General features: G+C 42.8%; 1 protein-coding gene across 1 annotated transcript in view; it reads left to right on the top strand.

Moving 5' to 3' along the window:
* The window catches only part of LOC124777829 (serine/threonine-protein phosphatase 6 regulatory ankyrin repeat subunit C-like), a 384,246-nt gene that overhangs the window by 319,091 nt on the left and 43,570 nt on the right, over window positions 1-21,585 (top strand). Inside the window, exon 16 of the mRNA XM_047253358.1 lies at window positions 4,001-4,054. Within this exon, the coding sequence (XP_047109314.1) occupies window positions 4,001-4,054 (54 nt within the window). The remainder of the gene's footprint in view (window positions 1-4,000; window positions 4,055-21,585) is intronic.

Here is a 21,585-nt window from a genome sequence, read left to right as displayed (position 1 = left end):
GCGTCATCTGTTACCCACAAAGTTAAAAAAAATTCAGCCTCAAGAATCTAACCTTAGAGGTGATGAACTGCAACCAACAACAAGAAATTGAAAATAAGAAAAAAAGTTATTTATTTATTTGTCCAAGCATCATTTTAGTACTTTGGGCCAGTTTTTCATGTTTTCACATGCACATTAATTAATAAAAGTATAATAAATTGGTTATCAATGAGTTTTAACCAATTAGCAAAATATAAAGAAGTAATTGTATCAACTTTTTTTGAAGAAATTATCTTTTTTATTTTTTATTTTTATTTTTAATGTAACTCCTGCTTGGGGCTACTTTGGACCACTCACTTTTTTTAATACAAATTGAATACAAATCACATGTTGGACTATTTTGACCCCTTACACAATGATCAGGTAATGAAATGACTATACAAAGTAGCAAAAAAAAATTATTTACTTATTGAAATGCCTATAAGGAAAACAAAATTTTAGATTTGATGTGAAAAATATGGAAAAGCAGTATTTTTGTTCTACAGACTTTTTTAATGCTAATTTCTTATACCAACTCAAAATGAGCCATACCAGGAATATTAAAGTGTCCTTGTTTCATGAGCATTTCAGTCCACTGATAAACAAGAATATCCTTTTCTTCAGGCCACTTCCAGAACTTTTTGGCCTTGCCCATACAGTCCACTGTAGGGCCTAATTCCGCTCCCCCCCCCCCCCCCCCCCCCCCCCCCGCCAAATCAGGCGGTTTTGTTAGTGAACCTGGATAGTGCTTTCCCTAATGCATGACAATAACAAAGTCACCTTCTTTCAACTTACCAAGTTACTTTTGAATGGTTCTAGGTCCGGTCCGGTGGTGCTTCGTTGATAGACCTGATGGTACCAAATTCTTCATCGAAATCTTCAGATCCACTTTCAGTTAAAGAAAGGTGTGAGCCATCACCAGAAGCACTGTCATCGTAAAGACTGTAAGAACTAGTGTTATCTGATTCGCTTGCTGGTTCTTGCTTTCTTTGATGGGCCTCTTTTTTCGACTTAGGTGTAGAAGTTGATGTGCCTTCAAAGTCCATTTCATTATTGCTCGGCTCATCAAACAACTTTGAACAAAAGCTTTTTCCAGCTGGAACATCCAACTTCTTACATTTCTGAGTTTACCTAGTATTTTTTGTCATATTCTTCCATTTTCTGCTAGGTGTTGCATGAAACTTGCTCCAATTACACTTTTTATAGGGCTGTTTACCAAGTTGATGCAAGCACCCCAGTACTTTGTTTCTGTCAAAAGGCATGATACCTGTTTTTTTAAATCCAGATATCATATTTTCTTTCTTCTTTAGATTAGATTAGAGATTAGATTATATTTACTTTCATACCAATTGATCTGTAGTGAGGAGGTCCTCCAGGATGTAGAACATGTCAGAAAAACAATAATAGAACTGAAACAAACAAGCTAATGTACCTTCCACAGGTTCCAAGTGGAATGATTGTCATTTTTAAATGAACGTATATGAAAGAATCGTTTTACAAACACTAATGCACTGAACAGAAAATAATAATTTTTTTTTTAGTTTTAGGGTAATAAACATGTAATAGAACTACCATAATATTTATTTACAATGAACACATTACTCCACTGAAATGGTGCAGAAGTTAGATTGTATTTACACACACACACACACACACACACACACACACACACACACACACACACACTTATTTACAATGAACACAAATCAGTTGGTTCTACTGAGAAATTCATCAATGGAGTAGAAGGAGTTGGCCACCAACAAATCCTTAAGCTTCTCTTAAACTGAATTTCATTGGTTGTTAAGCTTTTTATGGGTACTAGCAAGTTATTGAAAATGTGTGTTGCTGAATAATACACATGTTTTTGTACAAGAGTACATCTGTGGACACGTTGCTTACTAGTGATCATATAAAATATGTAAGTACACCTAAAATTTTCAAACTTGGTTTTCTCAAAAATTGAGAGTTGTGTTCTCTTATTCACACATGTTTAATCCTGGTCATGCCTTACACACCCTGTCAATACGAATCAGATCTGTGAGAGGAACTTCATATGGTATCCTTGTTAGTGAAGATATATCAATAGTTTTCCCAGAGAAAATGTGCAGGGAACTTCAGAAAGAATGTGAGATGGAAAACATACTATAAAATATTGAAGGCAATGTATGACAAAAGCTTCAGCTGTGTCCATATTCAAGTTGGAAGAACTGACTAGTTTAACAATGTTACAGGTTTGAGACCATAAAAAAGTGGTGTCACCATTATTATTTACAGTGGTGATGGATAAAATTGTGAAAGAGACATAAGAAACTCATGGAGAAAGGGAGATGGAGTTAGAGTTATTTGCTGATGATATTGTGTGGTAGGGAACCAACAATAAGGACATACAAGAACAATTAGATATTTTAAATGAAAAAAATTGAGAAATATGGCATGAAATGCAGCGTGTAGAAAAGTAAGAGTGTGGTCTACATCTACATCCATGTTCTGCTAACCATGTGAAGTGTATGGCAGAAGGTACATCCCATTGTACCATTTATTAGGCTTTCTAACAGTTCCGTTCACATATGGAATGTGGTAACAATGATTGTTGAATGCCTCCGTGTGTGCTTTAATTATTCTAGTCTTGTCCTCATGATCCCTGTGTGAGTGATTTTTAGGGGATTGTAGTATATTCCTAGAGTCATCATGGAAGAGTGATAATACGATGTGTCAGGATGAAGGCAGAAATTAGTAAAAGAGTACAACAGAGAAATGCAATTTACCATGGTGTAAGGTGCTTAGTCTGGGGAATGGAGGTGACAGTGAAGTGCAGGGAAGTGGCGTACAAGACTTACTTTACATCTGTATTGACATATGCATCAAAGAGCTGGACAATGACAAGAAGAGAAATTCCTAAGAAGTATGAGTATGATACGAAAAATTAGGAAACACAGAGTGAGGAAAGAAGATGTTAGGAAGAAAATTGGAATGAAAGAAATGAAAAGAATAGATTAAAATTGTTAGGATGTTTACAGAGAATGGAAGGTAGACAAATATGAAAATAAGTTATGGAGGCCTACATTGGGGACAAGAAGAAGACCCACACAAGGGAGACTGACTTCATCAAGACCAGTTTAAGAAGAAGAAACTTGGACTCAAACAAACAGTTATAGAAAATAGAAGAAGAATGGTGAAAAATTGGGGAAAGTAGAGAAGTATCACAAAATTCCCATGCTGACCTGATACTGGATAAAGCGGATAACTATCATCATTAATAAGTGAAAGTTATTTTGGGACCTTACCCTAAATGCTCTGTTGTGACTTATTTTGTTTTCAGGTTTCAGCTTAAAAGTTCTTCCAAGCTTTTCTGCCTACTCTGTCCTCATTTCCTAATGCTTTTTCTCCTCCTCTTATCTGAAATAATTGTCTGCTTGTAATGTATGGAAATGGGTCTTGTAAGCTGCAACCATTATTCAGTTATTATTTTCCCTCCATCCCTTCTCTTCTTGCCCTTGTCTTCTTCTTATTGTTATTCTTTTCATTCTAAGCATTCTTTCTCAAACTTAACAATTATCATGCATATTAGCTAACACTTTTTCAAGATGGCTTTGCTCTGAGTCACACTCTTTTTTGTCCTTCCTTTTCATTACTTTTTCTCTAACATCTTTTTTCACGTAGATTACCAATTAATATTGAATCACACAAATAACTGCTATAGCTCCTCCACTTCCCACCTTGAAACTGATTTGTTTCAATTCTAGATTTTGATTCTGATCTGTACCTCCATTAAAATGCTTTACAGTCTCATTCAGACCTGTTCGAAATTATTCTACAGAAAAAATAAAGAGTAGTAACTTCCTGAAACATAATATTTGTTTTCTGTTTAATATGTTTTGGCTTTATGGTGTTTTCTGTTGCACTTATCACTTCAGTTATCATATAAAACTTGGCTATAATGTGAAATCTAGAGTGTGTAATCTCACATTTCTTTTTATTCCAGCAAGATCCTGTGAGACATGGGGAATGGATTGACCATACAGATTATGTCAATAAGGTTAGTATGAAACTATTAGAAACAGGAGTAAGTCATTTAGACGTTATACATATGATGATTATAATGAGAAGTCTATTTCAAATATCTCTATAAATGTTTCTCAGTCAAGGGAGAGGAGAAAAATTTTGCATAGGGGCAGAGACAGGTGCCATTATCATTATCAGAAATAATAAATCAATTCTCATTTAGTTCTATAAAATAGAGTGGCCACATTTTAGAAAGAACAGCATGTCTTGTTGATCTGAAGATGGCTGGCAATGGCCAAAACTAGTAATTATTCCTTGAAACTGTCTGTGGTCGTTCAAGATGAGAAAAGTTGTCAGGAAATCAAGAAGTATGTTTACTAGAGGTGGAATTAACAACTCAGGCAATAAAATCAAATCAATATGGAATGTTTTTAGAAGGGAGACAGGAAAAGTAACCACTGGGGTAGGTAGTATTACAGAGTGATACCATACCAACAGTACACAAGTAGCTAATGTATTTAACAACCATTTCTTAAGTGTAGGTGAAAAAATTGGTAAGAATAGTTCAAAAGAAAAAGCAAGAAGTACATGGAAGAGTCAGTTTTGAGAAATCTTAGTCAGTTTAATTTTCACCTAACAATCTCACGTGAAATAAGGAAAATCATTAAATCTTTGAAAAAGAAATGTTCTCTTTGAATAGATGACATTTCTATCAAGATATTAAAACAATGTGAAGCAGTTACAGCTGGTGTTCTGTCACATATCTAATGCATCACTGACTCAAGGTATTTTCCCAGAAAGTTAAAAATAAGCCACTGTCAAGCCTCCCTGCAGAAAAGGGGACATCACAGATGTCAATAATTATCGGTCAGTATCCTCGCTTACAGCACTTTCAAAAATCATTGAGAAAATAATGTACTCATGAGTGGTTAGTCATCTCAACAGTAATGGGATACTTAGTAAATCACAGTTTGGATTTCAATAATACTGTGCTACTGAAACAGCAATATGCAATTTCACTGCCCACATAATAGAGTCTTTAAATAGTAAAATGACCAATAGGAATTTTCTGTGACTTATCCAAAGCATTTGACTGTGTGAACCATGACATTATGTTACCGAAATTACAATTCTATAGTATAAATGGAACAGCATATGAGTATTTGAAGTCATGTCTACAGAACAAGAAGCAAAAAGTTTCTTTATATGGTTTAAATGATTTAAGGAAGTTTCCCACTTCATCTAACTGGGGTGAAATTACATTAGGTGCTCCACAGGGTTCGATCGTGGGTCCCCTTCTATTCTTGATATATGTGAATGACCTTCCTTCTCATCTGAAACAAGAAGCTAAACTGACACTGTTTGCTGATGATACAACTGTCATTATTAATCCAGTAAAGAAACTCCAATAGAAAATGAAACAAATAATGTCTTTGGAAAAGTTTGAGGTGGATGCTCGGGTGAGATACACCAAACAACACCTTATAATCAGGAGTTCACTTATTCACCTCTTTACACGAGTAAGGCTTACAAAGAACTGGATGGCAGAACCACACAAAGATAATGTTTAGCTTAGTCCAAAGATGATGCTGAGATCGATACCGGTGTCGATTTCATCGGCGCCCCACTCCCTCCGCAGTGCGGAATACTTCTGAGAGGCCAGGGGGGGGGGGGGGGGGGGGGGATGACTAAGCCGTTGGCAGGGGTGGTCTGCGGGAGCCGGACCATGGTCAGCTCGACAGCATCGTCGGGGAGCTGTGTGGGTAGATGTCGTAAATGAAGGTCTGGCCACCGAACCTGGAAGTTGTTGAAGCACGCCGAGCATCGTACTGGGCATGCTGGTCATGTGGCGGCAGGTAGGCCGGTGGTTTGCGGGACGTCTCTGGTGGACGTGGCGAACACACGCAGCATGTCCAGGTCGACGTCGGGCGAGAGGGTAACACATTTCACCAGGTGGCAGGGAATGGCAGAGGTCGTGTCATGAGCACCGGATGAAGGGAAACACAAGACGAATAGTGTGTCATCACGTAATATTATAGAGATGTCGTGGATTATGTCCGGGGGGCAGGCACAAACACCTCGAGCAAGGGCATGTTAAAGATGGGGGGGGGGGGGGTGAGAAACCTCGACAGGGCGAGGGAGGCGATGGGGGAGAGGTCGAAGGGACCAGAGAAGGGCTCGGTAGTGAGTGTGTGATCGTAGGGAAGCTTGACGTGGGTAGCATGTGATCACTTGACGGAGTGCATGAGACCGGAGTAGAGGGTGAGGTCAGAGAAGAGCTTGGATTGGAGCTGGAAGTCACACGACTGAGTGATTAAGTCCAATGTGGAGGGAGTGGTTGGAACATCGTGAGCCATGACAGTGAGTGGTGTGGTTGTGGCCTGGAGGGGTGTAGAAGCGGGCTCAACATGAGCAGGCTTAAGTCTGCTGAGAGAGACTGTAACAGTTGTATCTTTTATCTTGATGTCATAGGTGTTGGCTGAGCACCGGAGAACTCGGTATGGACCGGTATATGGGGGTTGGAGGGGAGCATGGACAGTGTCATCATGGAGCATGATGTACTCGCAATTGTTCAGAGATTTTGGGATGTGAACCATAGGGCGGGAATGGCTGGCGGGTGGAGGGATGTGGAGGTTGACGAAATGGCATCTGACGTGGTCCATGAAGGAAGGTAAGTCAGACTGAGGGAGAGAAGCGGTAGGGCTCACAAGTTCGCCAGGGAGAACAATGTTCTGCCCGTCTACGATCTCGGCTATTGTGCCTTTAAGGTCTTCCTTATAGATCACATGAATGCTGAGTAGCACAAGGGGAAGGGCCTCTGTCCAAAGAGAGTCGTGGCATTGAAGAGCCGCCTTGAAAGTGCGGTGCCAGCGCTCAACTACCCTGTTACTTTGCGGGTTATATGCTGTGGTATGGATGCGCTGGATGCCGCAAATGTTACAGATCTCATTGAACAGGGCCAACTCAAATTGTCTGCCCTGGTCAGTCATGATGATAACTGGACATCCGAAACGCGATACCTATGACTCGACAAATGCTCAAGCAACAGTTTCTGCCGTGATATTGGGGAGGGGGACAGCCTCGATCCAGCGAGTTGTTCGGTCGATAGAAGAGAGAATGAAATGAAAGCCGTTAGAGGGGGGGAGAGGGCCGACAATGTCAATGTGAATATGCTGGAAAGGCCCAGGAGGGATCTAAAAAGCGCCGAGGGGGTGGGGTGGGGTGAAGTGTGCTTGTGTACTTTGCAGTGTTGGCATGCGACGCAGGAGCATGCCCATTGCTGACAGTCTGTATTGACGTTTCTCCACACAAAGCACTCTGTTACGAGGCGGGCAGACGCACGAACACCGGGGTGGGCTAAATTATGCAGTGCGTTGAAGACAGCTCGAAAGAGCATGGTTGGGATGAGGGGGTGTAACGTGCCTGTACTGTCGTCGTACCAGATCTCAACAGAAATGCCAGGGAAGGTGGTGCGGATGAAGTGTAGTGAAGAGGTACAGTCTGAAATCAGGTTTTATGTGTCCTAGTCAGCGGGTTGGAGGTTAGGCAGTTCAGAGAGGTCTAACAGCGAATGAACGGCGTCGACTCATGAAAGGAAATCAGCAACTATATTGCTGGCACCCTTTCTGTGTCTGACATTGGTGGTGAACTGAGATATAAAGTCCATGTATCTGAAACGGTGAGGAGGCGTGTCAACTGGCGGGTTTGATATGGCCGCAGCCAGGGGCTTGTGGTCTGTTAAAACATAGAAAGGGCGTCCCTCAACATAGGTCTTAAAATGCTTTATCGCTTCATAGACCACGAGCAACTCCCTGCCAAACCCGGAATATTTCCGTTGTGCATTGGTCAGCTTGCACGAGAAGAACTGCAGAGGCGAAGTTTGGCCGTCGACTGTCTGGCTACGGACAGCACCAATGGCAGTATCGCTCACATCTGTGGTGATGAAAAGCTGTGCATTGGGATGAGGATGCGCGATGGTGCAGGCCTCGGCAAGAAGATTTCTGAGGGCAGTGGAAGAGTCAGTCATACAAGGGGTCCATGGAACAGGCCAAGATACAGAAGTGTTGATGCCTGCCAAGGCATCCGTCAGTGGAGCCTGAATCTCCGCAGACCACGGTAGATGACGGCCATAATAATTAACCATCCACAGAATGCTGTTGGCAGAGACCCGAAAACCAAGAAAAGTGACAGTGGGTTGATGCTGCTGCAATTTGTCCTTGTTGGTCTCGATGTCTGCTGCCGCGAGAGTGTCCATAACAGTTTTCACATGTCGAATGTTGTCCTCGATGGAGGAGCTGAACACAAGAATGTCATCAAGATATGCAAAGCAGAATTTTACTTCCAATTGCACTTCGTTGATGAAGCGTTGCCATGTCTGGGTTGCGTTTTTCAGACCAAAGGGCATTAATCGAAACTGAAATAACCCGATTGCTGTCTTCTTGATGTCTTCAGGAGCCATGGGGAACTGGTGGTAGGCCCGTTTGCAATCAATGACAGAGAACGTGGACGCACCTGCGAGGGAACCAGTGAAGTCGGCAATGTTGGGTAGGTGTCCATGATTGTTCGTGCGTTTAGTCGACGGTAGTCTCCACACATGCACCAGGACCAGGCTTTCTTGGGTGTCATATTAATGGGAATAGACCAGCTGCTGGCAGAGGGTCTGTTGACGCTGGAGCTTAGAAGTTCAGAAATCTGCTTTTTAAGGTCGGAGAGGCGCTCGGGACCAATTCGATGTGGTTTACTGGAGATCGGGGGGCCTGGCGTGAGGCGAATCTTGTGAACCATGCCATTGGTAACAACGGAAATGTTGCCGGCGGCATGGGAGGCGGTTTGTTTACAATGTGTGGCGGGCGGGGCAGGCGAGGTGAGGTCGTGGTGTTCGGAGCCACTCGGCGGATCCGATGGGAGCCGAGGCGGCGAAGTGTCCCAGGAGTCAACATGACAAGATGTCCGCCAGCCCAAAGCAGTGGCACCATGGTTGGGTGAGCTCAGTAGAGCTTGTGGGCCGTTAGTGAGTCCATTGTCCTAGAGCGCGGCCTGTGGCAGCACGGTTGCGGGCAAAGAGCTAGGTGCGAGTCCACTGTTTGTGTTGCCAGTGGCGGTCACATGGCGGTGCGCAGGAGCTGAAGTTGCATAGTTTGAGGTGCTACCCGCGAGGGGAGGGGTAGGAGCTGTCAGTTCAGGAACACATGATGCTCGTCAAGCATGCTCACTCGTGTTCGGCCGAGTGTCAAATGCTGCTGTGTTAGGGGGGTGTGGTCCTGTGGAAATGCCAGTACACGTTATGGTAGACTTGATAGCACAGTTGCGAGGGGTAGTGGGAGGTAAGCATATGGAGGCTTGATTGCTGGGACTACAAACACATTCGCCACACTTACTGGCCTCACTTTGGCCTTGCTGCAGTGTCTGTTATTCCTTTGCTGCGTCGAATAGCTGGAGCCAAGTTTCGTGGAGCCGGAGGGAAAGCTCGAAGTTTTCCTTGCATAGGCGAGTGACGTTTTCAAGCTCGACAAGGCACTTGTGCGTTGTATGGATGAGATGAGTTTGGGCTGACGTGCCACGGGGGGGGTGAGGGGGGGGGGGAGGGGGGGGTTTGCTCAAGGGAGCACGGGGGAAGTGAGTTTTGGATGGGTGATGAAACACGGTGTTTCACACTAGGTCTGGTGAAAGTTTGTGGTGTCGCAAGAAGTCAATGCCTAGTATAGATTCCTCAATATTGCACACTAAAAAAGCCCACTTGAGTTTGCAGTTTGCGGAGAGTGACATGACATGGGAGGTTGAACCTGAGCATTGTAGTTTAGTAGAATTCACAGCTTGCAGTGAAGTATGATGAGGGCAGATGTTCGACGACACTAAGGACGTAGGCAGCAGCGAAACATCGGCACCTGTGTCCACTAAGAAATAGTGTCCTGACGAAATATCTTTAATATAAAGTGGTCCATAATTATCCAGTTGTTCCCGGACAGAATGGAGCACTGGGAGGTGCCTGTCATGTTGTGTGCAGGAGGCGGCACCCGGACCTACCTGTGGTTGGCGTTTGGGAAGCAGCAGGGTGGTCTGCATTTCCGTGCCGCCTCACCAAACCATGTTTGGAAGTAACAGTATGGGTAGTGTGGTTGCATTTCCTGCGGAAAGTTCGTTGCCAGAGGCAGTGTTTTAAGCTTGGTGGCCACAGCCGGTTTGGTTGCAGGAGGGGACGTGACCGAGGGCAGAGCCGGTGACGTCCCAGTTGCTTGTTTACTGCATCCCAGAGCAAGCGGAGCAGTCAGTACAGTGCAGCCCTGGCCGCGTCCAGCTGTGGGATAGGGAGCCTGAACCTGAGCTTGCCAGGTAGGCAGTGGCTGGCGAAATAGAGCAGTGAAGCATCATGTAGTTTGTCAGCAATTGTCATTTGTTGCTCGACAGGTTCAGGAGACCTCTGAGCCAGAGCAAAAGCGGATGTGAGGAGGTAGTTTATCTGACCAGATGGCGAGGAAAGCTGTGTCAGAGAGTAGATCGTCGCTGACTAGGGCCCGTAGCCGTCTCCATAGTTGTGAAAGTTTGTCGTTGCCTAGTTGCTCGTCGTGGAGCACTTGTCATATTGCTGTCTCAGTTGAACGTGCAAGCCAACGTAGAATTGTCTTTTTGGCTAGGGGGTACCAGGTAGCAGAGTCTGGGGCGTCGACCAGGTCAGCAATCAAGTCCTCCTGGTCGTGCAGGTGGGTGATAAGGCACAGAAATCTGGTTGATTCGTTGAATTTGAAATGGTCAAACACTTCATCCACAATTTTGAACCAGGTTGTTGCCCTGTCGGGATTGAATGGCGGCAGCATCGGTAAGCATTGTAGAATGTTCGGGAGAACAGGTTGAGTTGAATTCTTTGGTGCACTGCCTGAAACGAGCTGTTGTTGCTGCAGTATTCCAGGAGAGTGTGTCTCCAGGGTATGTGGCAACGACAGCTGGTCGGGTGGTAGCGTGAATGTGACGCGTTGTGGTTGAGTGCGATCCGTCACGACGCAGAAGGCCGACGTGGGTGAGACACCATAATGTGTCAATTGCAGTTGCAGAAGTTCGACTGGAGCCGGCGTGGGGGCGACAGGTGAGAAAAAGTTCAAAGTTTGAAAATGCGTGCCGGTCTACAGAAAACTCGACGTGCGATCAGAGTTGGAGCCACCTGTGTTGCAGGGAGGCTGTGGGCTGTCCAGAAGCACAGTGAGGAAAATGATGTCAAACATCCGGCGGAATGTGTGAATGTTCACTGTTCATAGTCACTTCACACAAAATGGTGTTCGGATACGGTGAACGTCATGGCTAAAAACACTGAGGCGTAGCAGTAGGACGGACATGGAGGACAGGCACAGATAACAACCCATTGTTCCTGTTGCAGGCTGAGGTATTGAAGCAGGAAGGCATGTGCTGATGCTGAACTGAGGCAGGCGCAGGCGTGGTCAGATGCTCAGGAGGTGGACCTGTGAACAAAGCAGTTCTGGCCACGTGGCAGGAATCTGCGTGGTACTGCACGGATTGCGGCGTGGCAAACCATTGTCCTGGTGGTGGTAGGTTATCCAACGAAGCATTTGCATAAATCTGCATTGATCCCGCACTGCACGGAGATCCATAAGAGGTAGCTGCACCGTCGATGTGGGAGGGCACATGTGGCGGGAACAAAGGCATCTGACAGCTGGAGTCATGCACACTCGTAACCTCATTTATTGTTGCAGGCACGAAAACATCCCGCGAAATCAGCATAATCGGCAGGTGAGAGGCATTGTGTTGCAGTCCTGGCAGGTGTAGATTGCCCGCAACATGATGTATGTTGATCACAAAATCCAGCATTAGGTGTTGGGCCGAAGCCATTGTTCGAATGTTGTGTTGATGTAATACACATGAAAATAACCAACGTGGCGGCCGCGGACGCAGTAAAACAGTGAAAACGGAAGACGTTACAACTCGGGGTCACCAGTGGGGTGGATGCTTGGGAGAGATACACCAAACAAAACCTTATAATCAGGAGTTCATTTATTCACCTCTTTACACAAGTAAGGCTTACAAAGAACTGGATGGCAGAACTAAACAATGATAATGTTTTGCTTAGTCCAAAGATGATACTAAGATCAATACTGGTGTCAATCTCATCAGCGCCACAAGTTATTAATTGGTTTTCTGGAAATAGGCTCGCTCTGAAGTTTGAAAAAAACATTGTACATCCAGTTTTCCACTGAAAGGAACACATCAACAGAAGTCAGTAGCCAGGTTAGTGCATACTAAGTTTTTGGGTGTGTATATAGATGAGATTTTTCAATTGGGAAATTCATATTTTGGATCTGCTAAAGTGACTAGTTTCAGCAATTTTTGCAATTAGAATAATTGCTAATTTTGAGGCTATAGAAATTAGTAATCTAACCTACTTTGCATACTTTCACTTTCTGATGTCATACAGAATAATATTTTGGGGTAACTCAACACTTAGGCAAAAAGTATTCAGTGCTCAAAAGAAAATGTTTAGAATAATGTTTGGAGCTCATAGCTGCACACGTTGTAGGCATATGTTTAAAAGGTTAGATATTCTTGCAACAGCCCCATTGTACATTTACTCAGTAATGAAATTTGTTCTCAACAACATGGACCAGTTTAAAAATAGCAGTGACATTCACGATTATTATACCAGAAGAAAGAAAGACCTACACTATTCGCTACTTAACCTATCATTGGCACAGAAAGGTGTAAAATATGCTGCTGTAAATAAATTACCAGATGAAATAAAATGTCTGACAGACAAAAGCAATAATTTCAAAAATAAATTGAAATCATATCTCCTTGACAACTCCTTCTTTACCACTGATGACTTCCTGAATAGGAATAAATAATTCCATAGGTATAATATATGCATTTTATGCCATTTAAGGGAATAGGGTAGGTAATAATAATATTAATAATAATAATAATAAAAGCTTGATTCATGTGCGCATCTATTATGCACTTGACATGTTCCACATCATATGAGACTGATCAATGGAACATGCAACTAACTAACTAACAAGAAGAAATTGTTTTCAAAACAAGAGACTGTACATGTTTGTCAGTAGAGCTCTAAACTTGGTTTCATTATGTGATGCTCCTATGATCTCTGGAAGGGTGATTAAAGCAGTTCACTGTGTTGTATGCCTTCCATGGAAATGTTTATGACTTCATGTGGTGATGCTGCATTGTGAGTATAGTCTCTGCAAATTCCAGCTATACCTGGTGACAAAGACAGATGCAGTTTCATGAGCTTGTGCTGTACTAAATTCTTCTGCTGAGGATGGTGATGGTATTAAGGAAATTTTGTGACAATTAAATAAAAACTTTTTTCATTCATTAGGAGCCCACCATCATAGCCTGGGATAAATAGTATCTGAAACACTTGGATTTGCTGTTCAGCAGTCTCTCTCTCACCGCTACTTGTCGTTGAGTCAGCCAAAACTGCACCTCATTGTTCACACTTTGTAAAATCTGCTCTAATACTTACTTTGTACATTAATATTATAAAGAGGTTAGATTGCTGCTCTCTGTATAGATGTAGCAGATGGGCACAACAACAAGACTGCCATACATTTAGGCTTTCAGCCAAAAGGCTTTCTTCTAAAGTAGAAACACACACACAGATTCACAAAATTACAGCTTATACATACATGACCACTGTTTCTGGTTGCTGAGGCTGCATGTGAGGGTAAGGATGAAGGTGGGGCAGGGGGGGGGGGGGCAGAAGAGGAGGGAGGGATAGCACGGTAGGGATGGGGGAAGGCGTAGTGCTGCTTGTGGAAGTGTGCAGGGACTTGGTGGAGACACAGTAGGGCAGATAGTGCAGTTGGGAGGTTTGAGGGGGGAGAAGGGGTGGGAGGTGGGGGAATGGAAAGTGAGAGAAGATGAGGGGAAAATACTTACAGGGAAGGAGATAGGAAGGTGAAGGACAGGGACTAGTGAAGGTTGAGGCCATTGGGCTTATGGGAATGTAAGAAATACTGCAGGGTGAATTTCCACCTGTGCTATTCACAAAAGCTGTGTTGGTTGGAAGGACTCTGATGGCATATCCTGTAAAGCAGTTATTGAAATGAAACACATTGTGCTGTGCAGCATGTTCAGCAACTGGATGGTCCAGCTCTTTCTCTGTGACAGTTTGTCAGTGGCCATCCATGTTGACAGACAGCTTATTGTTTGTTATGTTCACATAGAGAGCAGCTCATTGGTTGCAGCTTGTTTTGTAGATTACATGACTACTTTTACAGGTAGACCCGTCTTTGATGGGATGGGAGATGCTTGTGATTGGACTGGAAAAAGTAGGATATACGTAACAGGTCTTGCATCTAGGTCTGTTTCAGGGATGCGAGGCATGAGACAAGGATTTGGGAGTAGGGGTGGAATAGTGATGGATAAGGATGCTGTGTAGTTTTGGTAGGCAATGGGCTACCACAGTGGGAGGCATGGGAAGGTTAGTGAATTGGTTATTCCTCATTTCAGGGCATGACGAGAGGTAGTTGAAACCCTTATGGAGAATTTGATTCAGTCAGGCAGGATTCAACATTGACTCTGGGTTGCATGTGATTTGTGAGGTTGGTGGCAAAAAAGTGTTTTTCCTGGTATCTGCAATGGTAATACTTTTTTTTTGCTACCAACCTTATCAATCAGTCTCAACTCAAAACTGATGTTGAGCCCTGCCTGACACAATTCACACCTCCATCCAACCACAATCCATCCCCATTGTTCCCAAATTACCCCCAGTAGACATTCCAGAATTTATTAACAGCAAACCTTGCCTCTCCGTCATTCCTAAAATCTCTCAAACTAACATTGCATCTGCACAAAGAACGGAAATTTACCCAATCGAGACCTTATAATCCTACCTGCGGATGAAGTGTCCACTATGGTGGAAGGACTCTACTGGCTGTCAGATTCATCCATCTGCAAACACAGCCACATTGACTCCATTCCAGAATTCCAGTAGGATCTCGAGTCTCTTCTCAGATCCTTAGGCCTATCCTGGGACTTCTCCCCTGAGTCCTGAGTCTCTCTCTCTCCTCCTCACCGCTACCACTGCCCACACTCTTATCCTCTACATGCTTCTTAAAGTCCATAAACCCAGCCATGCAGGACACTGCATTGTGGCTGGCTACTGTGCCTCCACTGAGAGAATCTCCACTTGTGGACCAACACCTTCACCTAATGGCCCATAAGTTCTTATACAAAAAACATCAACAATTTATTCCACCGACTCTCCACAGTTTCTTTGCCACACAGCACCCAGCTTTTCACTATTGATGCCAACTTGCTTTACATTAACATCCATAATGTCCATGGCCTTGCTACCATTAAACACTACCTTTCCCAGTGTCTGACTGACTCCAAACCTACAATTCCCTTCATCGTCACTATGAGCAACTACATCTTCACCTTCAATTATGTTTCCTTCAGAGGCATTACCTGCAAATAAATCTGTGGTGCAGCAGTAGGCACTTATAAGGCACCATTCTATGCCAAAGTATTTCTGGGGATCAAGAGGAATCCTTCCTGACCGACCTTTCCCTCCCAACCTTGTTCTGAAACAGATCTCTCATGCCTTGTCTTCCAAGTCACCTAACACCTCCCACATGGTCACTGTCTCACCACAAAGGAATACTCCCCTTATGACTCAGTAGCACCCAAGACTGGAGTAAATGAATCACGTTCTCCGACAGGGTTTCAGTTACCTCTTGTTGTGCCCTGAAATGAGAAAAATCCTACCCACTACCCTTCACAACCCTCCCACAGTGTATTCTATCACCCACCAAACCTACTCAGTATCCTTGTCCATCCCTACTCCAACTCTGCTTTCAACCCCTTGCCTCATGGCTGATATCCCTGCAGCAGTCCTACATGCAAATACTGTCCTATACACCCTCCCACCACCACCTGCTCCAGTTCGGTCACGAGCATCTCCTATCCCATCAGAAGCACTCATATGATATTCAAACTAAGCTCCAATCATTGTGCTGCTTCAGTAACAAGCATTTTCTATCCCATTTTAACTGCAAACTAGGCTGCAACCACCGTGCTGCTTTCCATGTGGGCATGACAAGCAACAAGCTGTCTGTCCACATGAATGTCCACTGACAAGCTGCAACCAACAGACAGCTGGACCACCCAGTTGCTGAATGTGTAGCCCAACATATTATGCTTCACTTCAATGACTTCTTCACAGCTTATGCTGTCTGGATCCTTCCAACCAACACCAGCTTTTCTATACTGCTCAGGTGGAAACTCTCCCTGCAATATATCTTACATTCCTACAATTCTCTTAGCCTCAACTTTCAATATTCCCTGTCCTTCACCTACTATCCCTTCCCTGCACCCACTCCAGCACTACACAGCCTTCTGTTCTACCAATGCACCTACTAGTCTTTTCCATTCCTTTACTTCTCTCCTTTTCTGTTCCTCTTCCCTTTTCCTCCATCCTCAAACATTTCTGAATGCACTTACCAACCCTACTGTGCTCCCACAAGCAGCACTAGACCTTCCCCCACCTCTACCCTGCTTTCCCTCCCCAGCATCCTCCTCACACCCACCACCCACAGAGTACTTCTCCCATCAGGTACAGCTGCAATAAACAGTTCGACCTCAGTGGCCAAAGACAATTGTCCTGAGTGTGTGACCTGTGCATGTGTGAATGTGTGTGTGTTTTCTACTTTAGAAGAAGACCCTTTGGCCAAAAGGTATGGCAGTCATATTATTGTGCTTGTCTGGGACTCAACATCTCTACTATGTGATGAGTAGCAATCTGTGCTTTTCATAATATTGTTATTTTTCCACCCTGGATTTTCCATTGTTTAGTTTGAATATTCATATACTACCCACGTGTGTATATAAACTTATAAATGGCTACTGATTGGTATTTTGTTTGTCAAACTCGTGCACTCAGCAAGAATGTACAGTACTGTAAAAGGAAGTCAGATTTCAGTTTGCATACTACTATAATGTACCAGTGTTTGCTCAGAGATGCAAACTAAAACATTAATTACACATTTAAATATTGCTTGCACCGTAAAATAATTTTCACAGTTATAATACTAAAATGACATTACATTTTTCTTTCCTGCAGTTTTTATGTCTTTATTTTGTAGAATGCCGAGGACAGTAAATAAATAAGTTGGTGCACAGGTTACAGTGAAAGAACACTTTTATTCATAACAACAAAAATAAATAATTCACAGGTCTGATATTGAAGCAGAAAAGTTAAACCACTTCTGATAAAATACTAGATTTGTCATGATAGTCCAAACTGGTCTCCTAGATGAGTGTTGGTCGATGTCTGGTTGAGGTTCTGGTTGGTGATATCGCTGGTGTCCTGGTTGGTGTCTGGCTCGGTCAGAAGCAGTTACATGAATGTGTTGGTTGGTGTTGTGGACCATACATGGCCAGTGTCCAGATACATATTGCCACCAATAGAGGTGCTGCAGGAGCAGCCAGTATTGAGCCTGTGCTGTGATGATTTGCAGTGTCACGGACGGCTGCATGCATTGCTGACGGATGATGATATAGGAATTTTTATATTGTTATCCTCTCATGTGTACACAGTGGGAGATGTTCCCATTACAGTCTAGCATGTACACAGTGTAGTGTGTACAGCCAAAGTTGGGACTGCTCCATGTCTCTGACTTCAGTAGAGGAGTCCTAGGGATATGGCAACCAATCAGACACAGATGTGTTCTGTGATGGTACGTGGCCAAGTGAGTGGCCAGACACTACAGCAGTTAAGTGTTTATATTTTGTTTTTATTTGTTTAAAGAAAATTTTCAAGTCCATCTCATAAGTTATGGCCAAAGACTCTGAAAGATCATTTCACGTCATCCTGCAATACATTAAAGTCACTTACATATGTTCTTAAAAGTCTTTTACTCTCTGAACTTATTTCAAAGATTCTGCCTTAACATTTAATATCTGGGGATCTTAATTGTGCCTTGGCATCCTGTATATTCATTATTCACTTCCAAGGTAAAATCAAGAGGAATAATATTTTTATGGAATAGTTACATTTATTAGCGCAAAGTATGGTCTGGCAGTGGTACATACAATACATACAATATTGATGAGCTTCTTGTAATATGCATTTTCTCTGTTTCAAAATTTGTATCTTTCAATTAATGACTATGTAGTTGCAAATTTGTTTGTAAGCCTAAATTGAAGATAATTTTCGATAAGCTGTGAAATCCATACTATATTTCTTGTACATAGAGCTTATAGGGTGCCTACAGATGTTATCTGCAGAAATATTGTGTGGACTGTTTGAACAGATTAAGTGGTAAGACCTGTATATCACTAACATTGTGAAGGTCAACTAAAAATCCTTAATGAATCTATTGATACCATATCCTAGTGTTATAAGAGGCACAGGTGTGTGTGTGTGTGTGTGTGTGTGTGTGTGTGTGTGTCCATATTTTACATCTTATAAAAGGGTTACACTGAAAGCTAGCAAGTTTTATTTCTTTTTGTGTGTGTCTGTTGACAACTCTGTGCTTCTACTTCTTTTAGTAAGTGGTCTTCTTTAATGCAAAAGTGTTTATATTCTACCAGAACTTTCCTAAAACAGTAATAACGTTTAAAATATTTCACTGGTACTTAGTCACAGTACTCAATTTTAGAGCAAAATGTTGGAGATTATAGTAGACAAAAAAAACTATTAACTATAGTAAATGGAAGGAAATATGTAAAAATAACTATTCAAACCATAAACACCAGTAAACTAACAAATGAAGCAAAACCAAACAAAGAGAGTACTGTGATCCATCCCTGAATTTTCTTAAAAAAGCTTTACCAAATAAATTCATCTTTATTTATTCCAAACAGTCCACTATTATTATACTGACTTTTATGTTGTTCAGTTCTGAGATCAAATTTTTACTAGTACTATATTTTAAGTCTTTCTAGGCATCAGTTATATTGTCATGTTGTAACTGCACTGAAGTCCAAATCTGAAGACAGGGCCATCAGTGAAATACAATTTTGGACCGAATGCGCATTTATTATGAATGCCTTTGTACAACCAGAACAGAACTGGCTTCCTGAAAGAGAGTATAGCTATTTATATAAGCAGTGAATATTCCAGAATGCTGCTATTTATACAGACATTGAATATTCTCTAATATACCAATATTAGAAACAGAACATGTTTCAGTAACCTTCCAGAAATGATAAATACCAAATTACAAATAATTCAGAATTGTCAAGACCCTCATGATCACTTGTGACAAATTGCCTGTTGGCTTCTGTTTCAGGTTCTTCAGCTGATGTTTGTTTGATGACTTTTCTGATGTTTCACCAGCATGAGTGGCTTCCATTGTCAAAGCTTCACCCTCAGTTTATTGAGAAGCTGAAGAAACTAAAACTTGGGCAAAACGACATCCTGGTCAGCTGTGATTTTTTTTTTTTTTTTTACCGAAATGCCACTCAATGATTCTGCAATGATTCTGCAAGATATATCAGTTCCATATTCCAGAAAGACATCACCAAGCTCTTTTCACGAGCTGTTTCGTTTGGAGGGAGGAGGAGGAGAATAGTGTTTAACGTCCCATCGACAATGAGGTCATTAGAGACGGAGCGCAAGCTCGGGTGAGGGAAGGATGGGGAAGGAAATCGGCCGTGCCGTTTCAAAGGAACCATCCCGGCATTTGCCTGAAGTGATTTAGGGAAATCACGGAAAACCTAAATCAGGATGGCCGGAGACGGGATTGAACCGTCATCCTCCCAAATGCGAGTCCAGTGTGCTAACCACTGCGCCACCTCGCTCGGTGTTTCGTTTGGAATGGCAACTTCTATGAACAGCTGGCACCCTGGGTAGTCCTAACTACTAAGGCGTGGTACGGATACATTGTTGATACCTTCATTTGTGGAGCTGTGGTGATGAACAGCTCCAGGATTTCCTAAGACACCTGAACAGTCTCCATGTCAACATGGAGATAGAAAAGGGGCAACAGCTACCTTTTCTAGATGTACTGGTCATGAGGGATGGTGAAAATCTGGAACACAGTCTCTATCAAAAACTGACACACAGAGACCAGTACCTGCACAAACTGTCAAAAGCACCACCTGATACAGAAAAGAGGTATGATTAATGTGCTCACAACACAAGCAAGATGAAAATGTAAGCCACATCACCTCAGAGGTGAGATGCAACACCTAGAAAGCATTCTAAGGGGCAACGGGTCCTCCAACAGCTACATAAGAAGTGTCACAGAATCAAGCACTTGGTGAAGTAACACATCAGAAAAAGAAATGTCAGTTATGGCCTTTCTGCCATACATTCCCAGAGTGATGGATAGATCTGACTGTATATTGTGCAGACATGACATAAAGACTATTACAAACCAACAAAAAAGATCAAAGAGTATCTCAGATCACCAAAGAAAAAAATGGACCCACTTGCAATGTTGGGAATATACAGCATTCCATGCACATGTGGAAAAGTCTATATTAGAATGACTGGATGATGAATCAACACCAGGATCACCAAACTCAAATAATATGGCACACTGGGACAGATGGAGAAATTGGTAGCAGCGAGCATTTGCTGTGTGACAGTGACCACATTGTAAAATTTGCTGATACAGAAGTTCTTGCTATAGAGAAGAGCTACCATACCTGCTTGTCTGGGGAAAGTATAGAAATACACAAACATGACTACAGCTTCAACAATAACTAAAAAAGCTTCAGGGTGAATGGATCTCGGATTCCCATCCTGCACCGAACAATGATTGCGGTAGCGAGGGGAGAACCACAGCGGTAATGACCACAGACAAACCTATGGATGTCAGTGTACCAGGTACAAGTCCAGTCCACTACCATCAGTGGAGAATTAAGCTTTGAAAGTACCAGATACTAATGATAGTGAAACATTAGAAAAATCATAAATCAAACAACAACTGTAGATCTTGAGACAGAAGCCAACTGGCAATTTGTTTGCAAATAACTGCTGGTTGTCAATTTTGAACTGGCAACTTGCAATATGTCAGCCATTGACACTAACCACTATGCCACAGTACACATTTCACTCCTCATGGTTTTGCTTCCTCTCCTGGAGAAACAACTACGCTTGATTTCAGAAGTTGTCATTGGAGGTGGCTACCGTTTCCTAAGTCTGGAGCTTGTCAATGGTTCTTTGTATGGCAGCACTGGCCATGTTGTTGCTTCCTCTTCACTATGATGAGCATCATAGGTAGACCCTCTAGTTGAAACTTCATGATCATTAAGTGGGTCTTCAGTTTCCTTGAACCTCCTATCATCAATCTGTGCCTCAGGACTGCTGTAGGGCCATATGGCCAATGTCTCTGCACTTTTGTCTCCTCATAATCCTTGACTCCATATGTGACATGTGATAAGTGGCAAAGGATGCAATACAACCCAAATTAACACTTTCATAACATTTCTGACAGTCCTGCTTTCCTCACAGGTATAAAAATCCATATCAAGTCTCCTGGGCTGTATTTCACTGGCTGGTGTTTGTGTTTCATCACTTTCAGTCTTTCTCCTGGGCATCCCTGGTCTGTACATGAGTAGTTGCCTTTGTTCTTCAGTCTTGGT

The sequence above is a fragment of the Schistocerca piceifrons genome, chromosome 1 (assembly GCF_021461385.2).
Source record: "Schistocerca piceifrons isolate TAMUIC-IGC-003096 chromosome 1, iqSchPice1.1, whole genome shotgun sequence".
Taxonomy (NCBI): domain Eukaryota; kingdom Metazoa; phylum Arthropoda; class Insecta; order Orthoptera; family Acrididae; genus Schistocerca; species Schistocerca piceifrons.
Note: the sequence above shows the minus strand (reverse complement) of the source record. Positions and strands in the feature narration are given on the sequence as shown.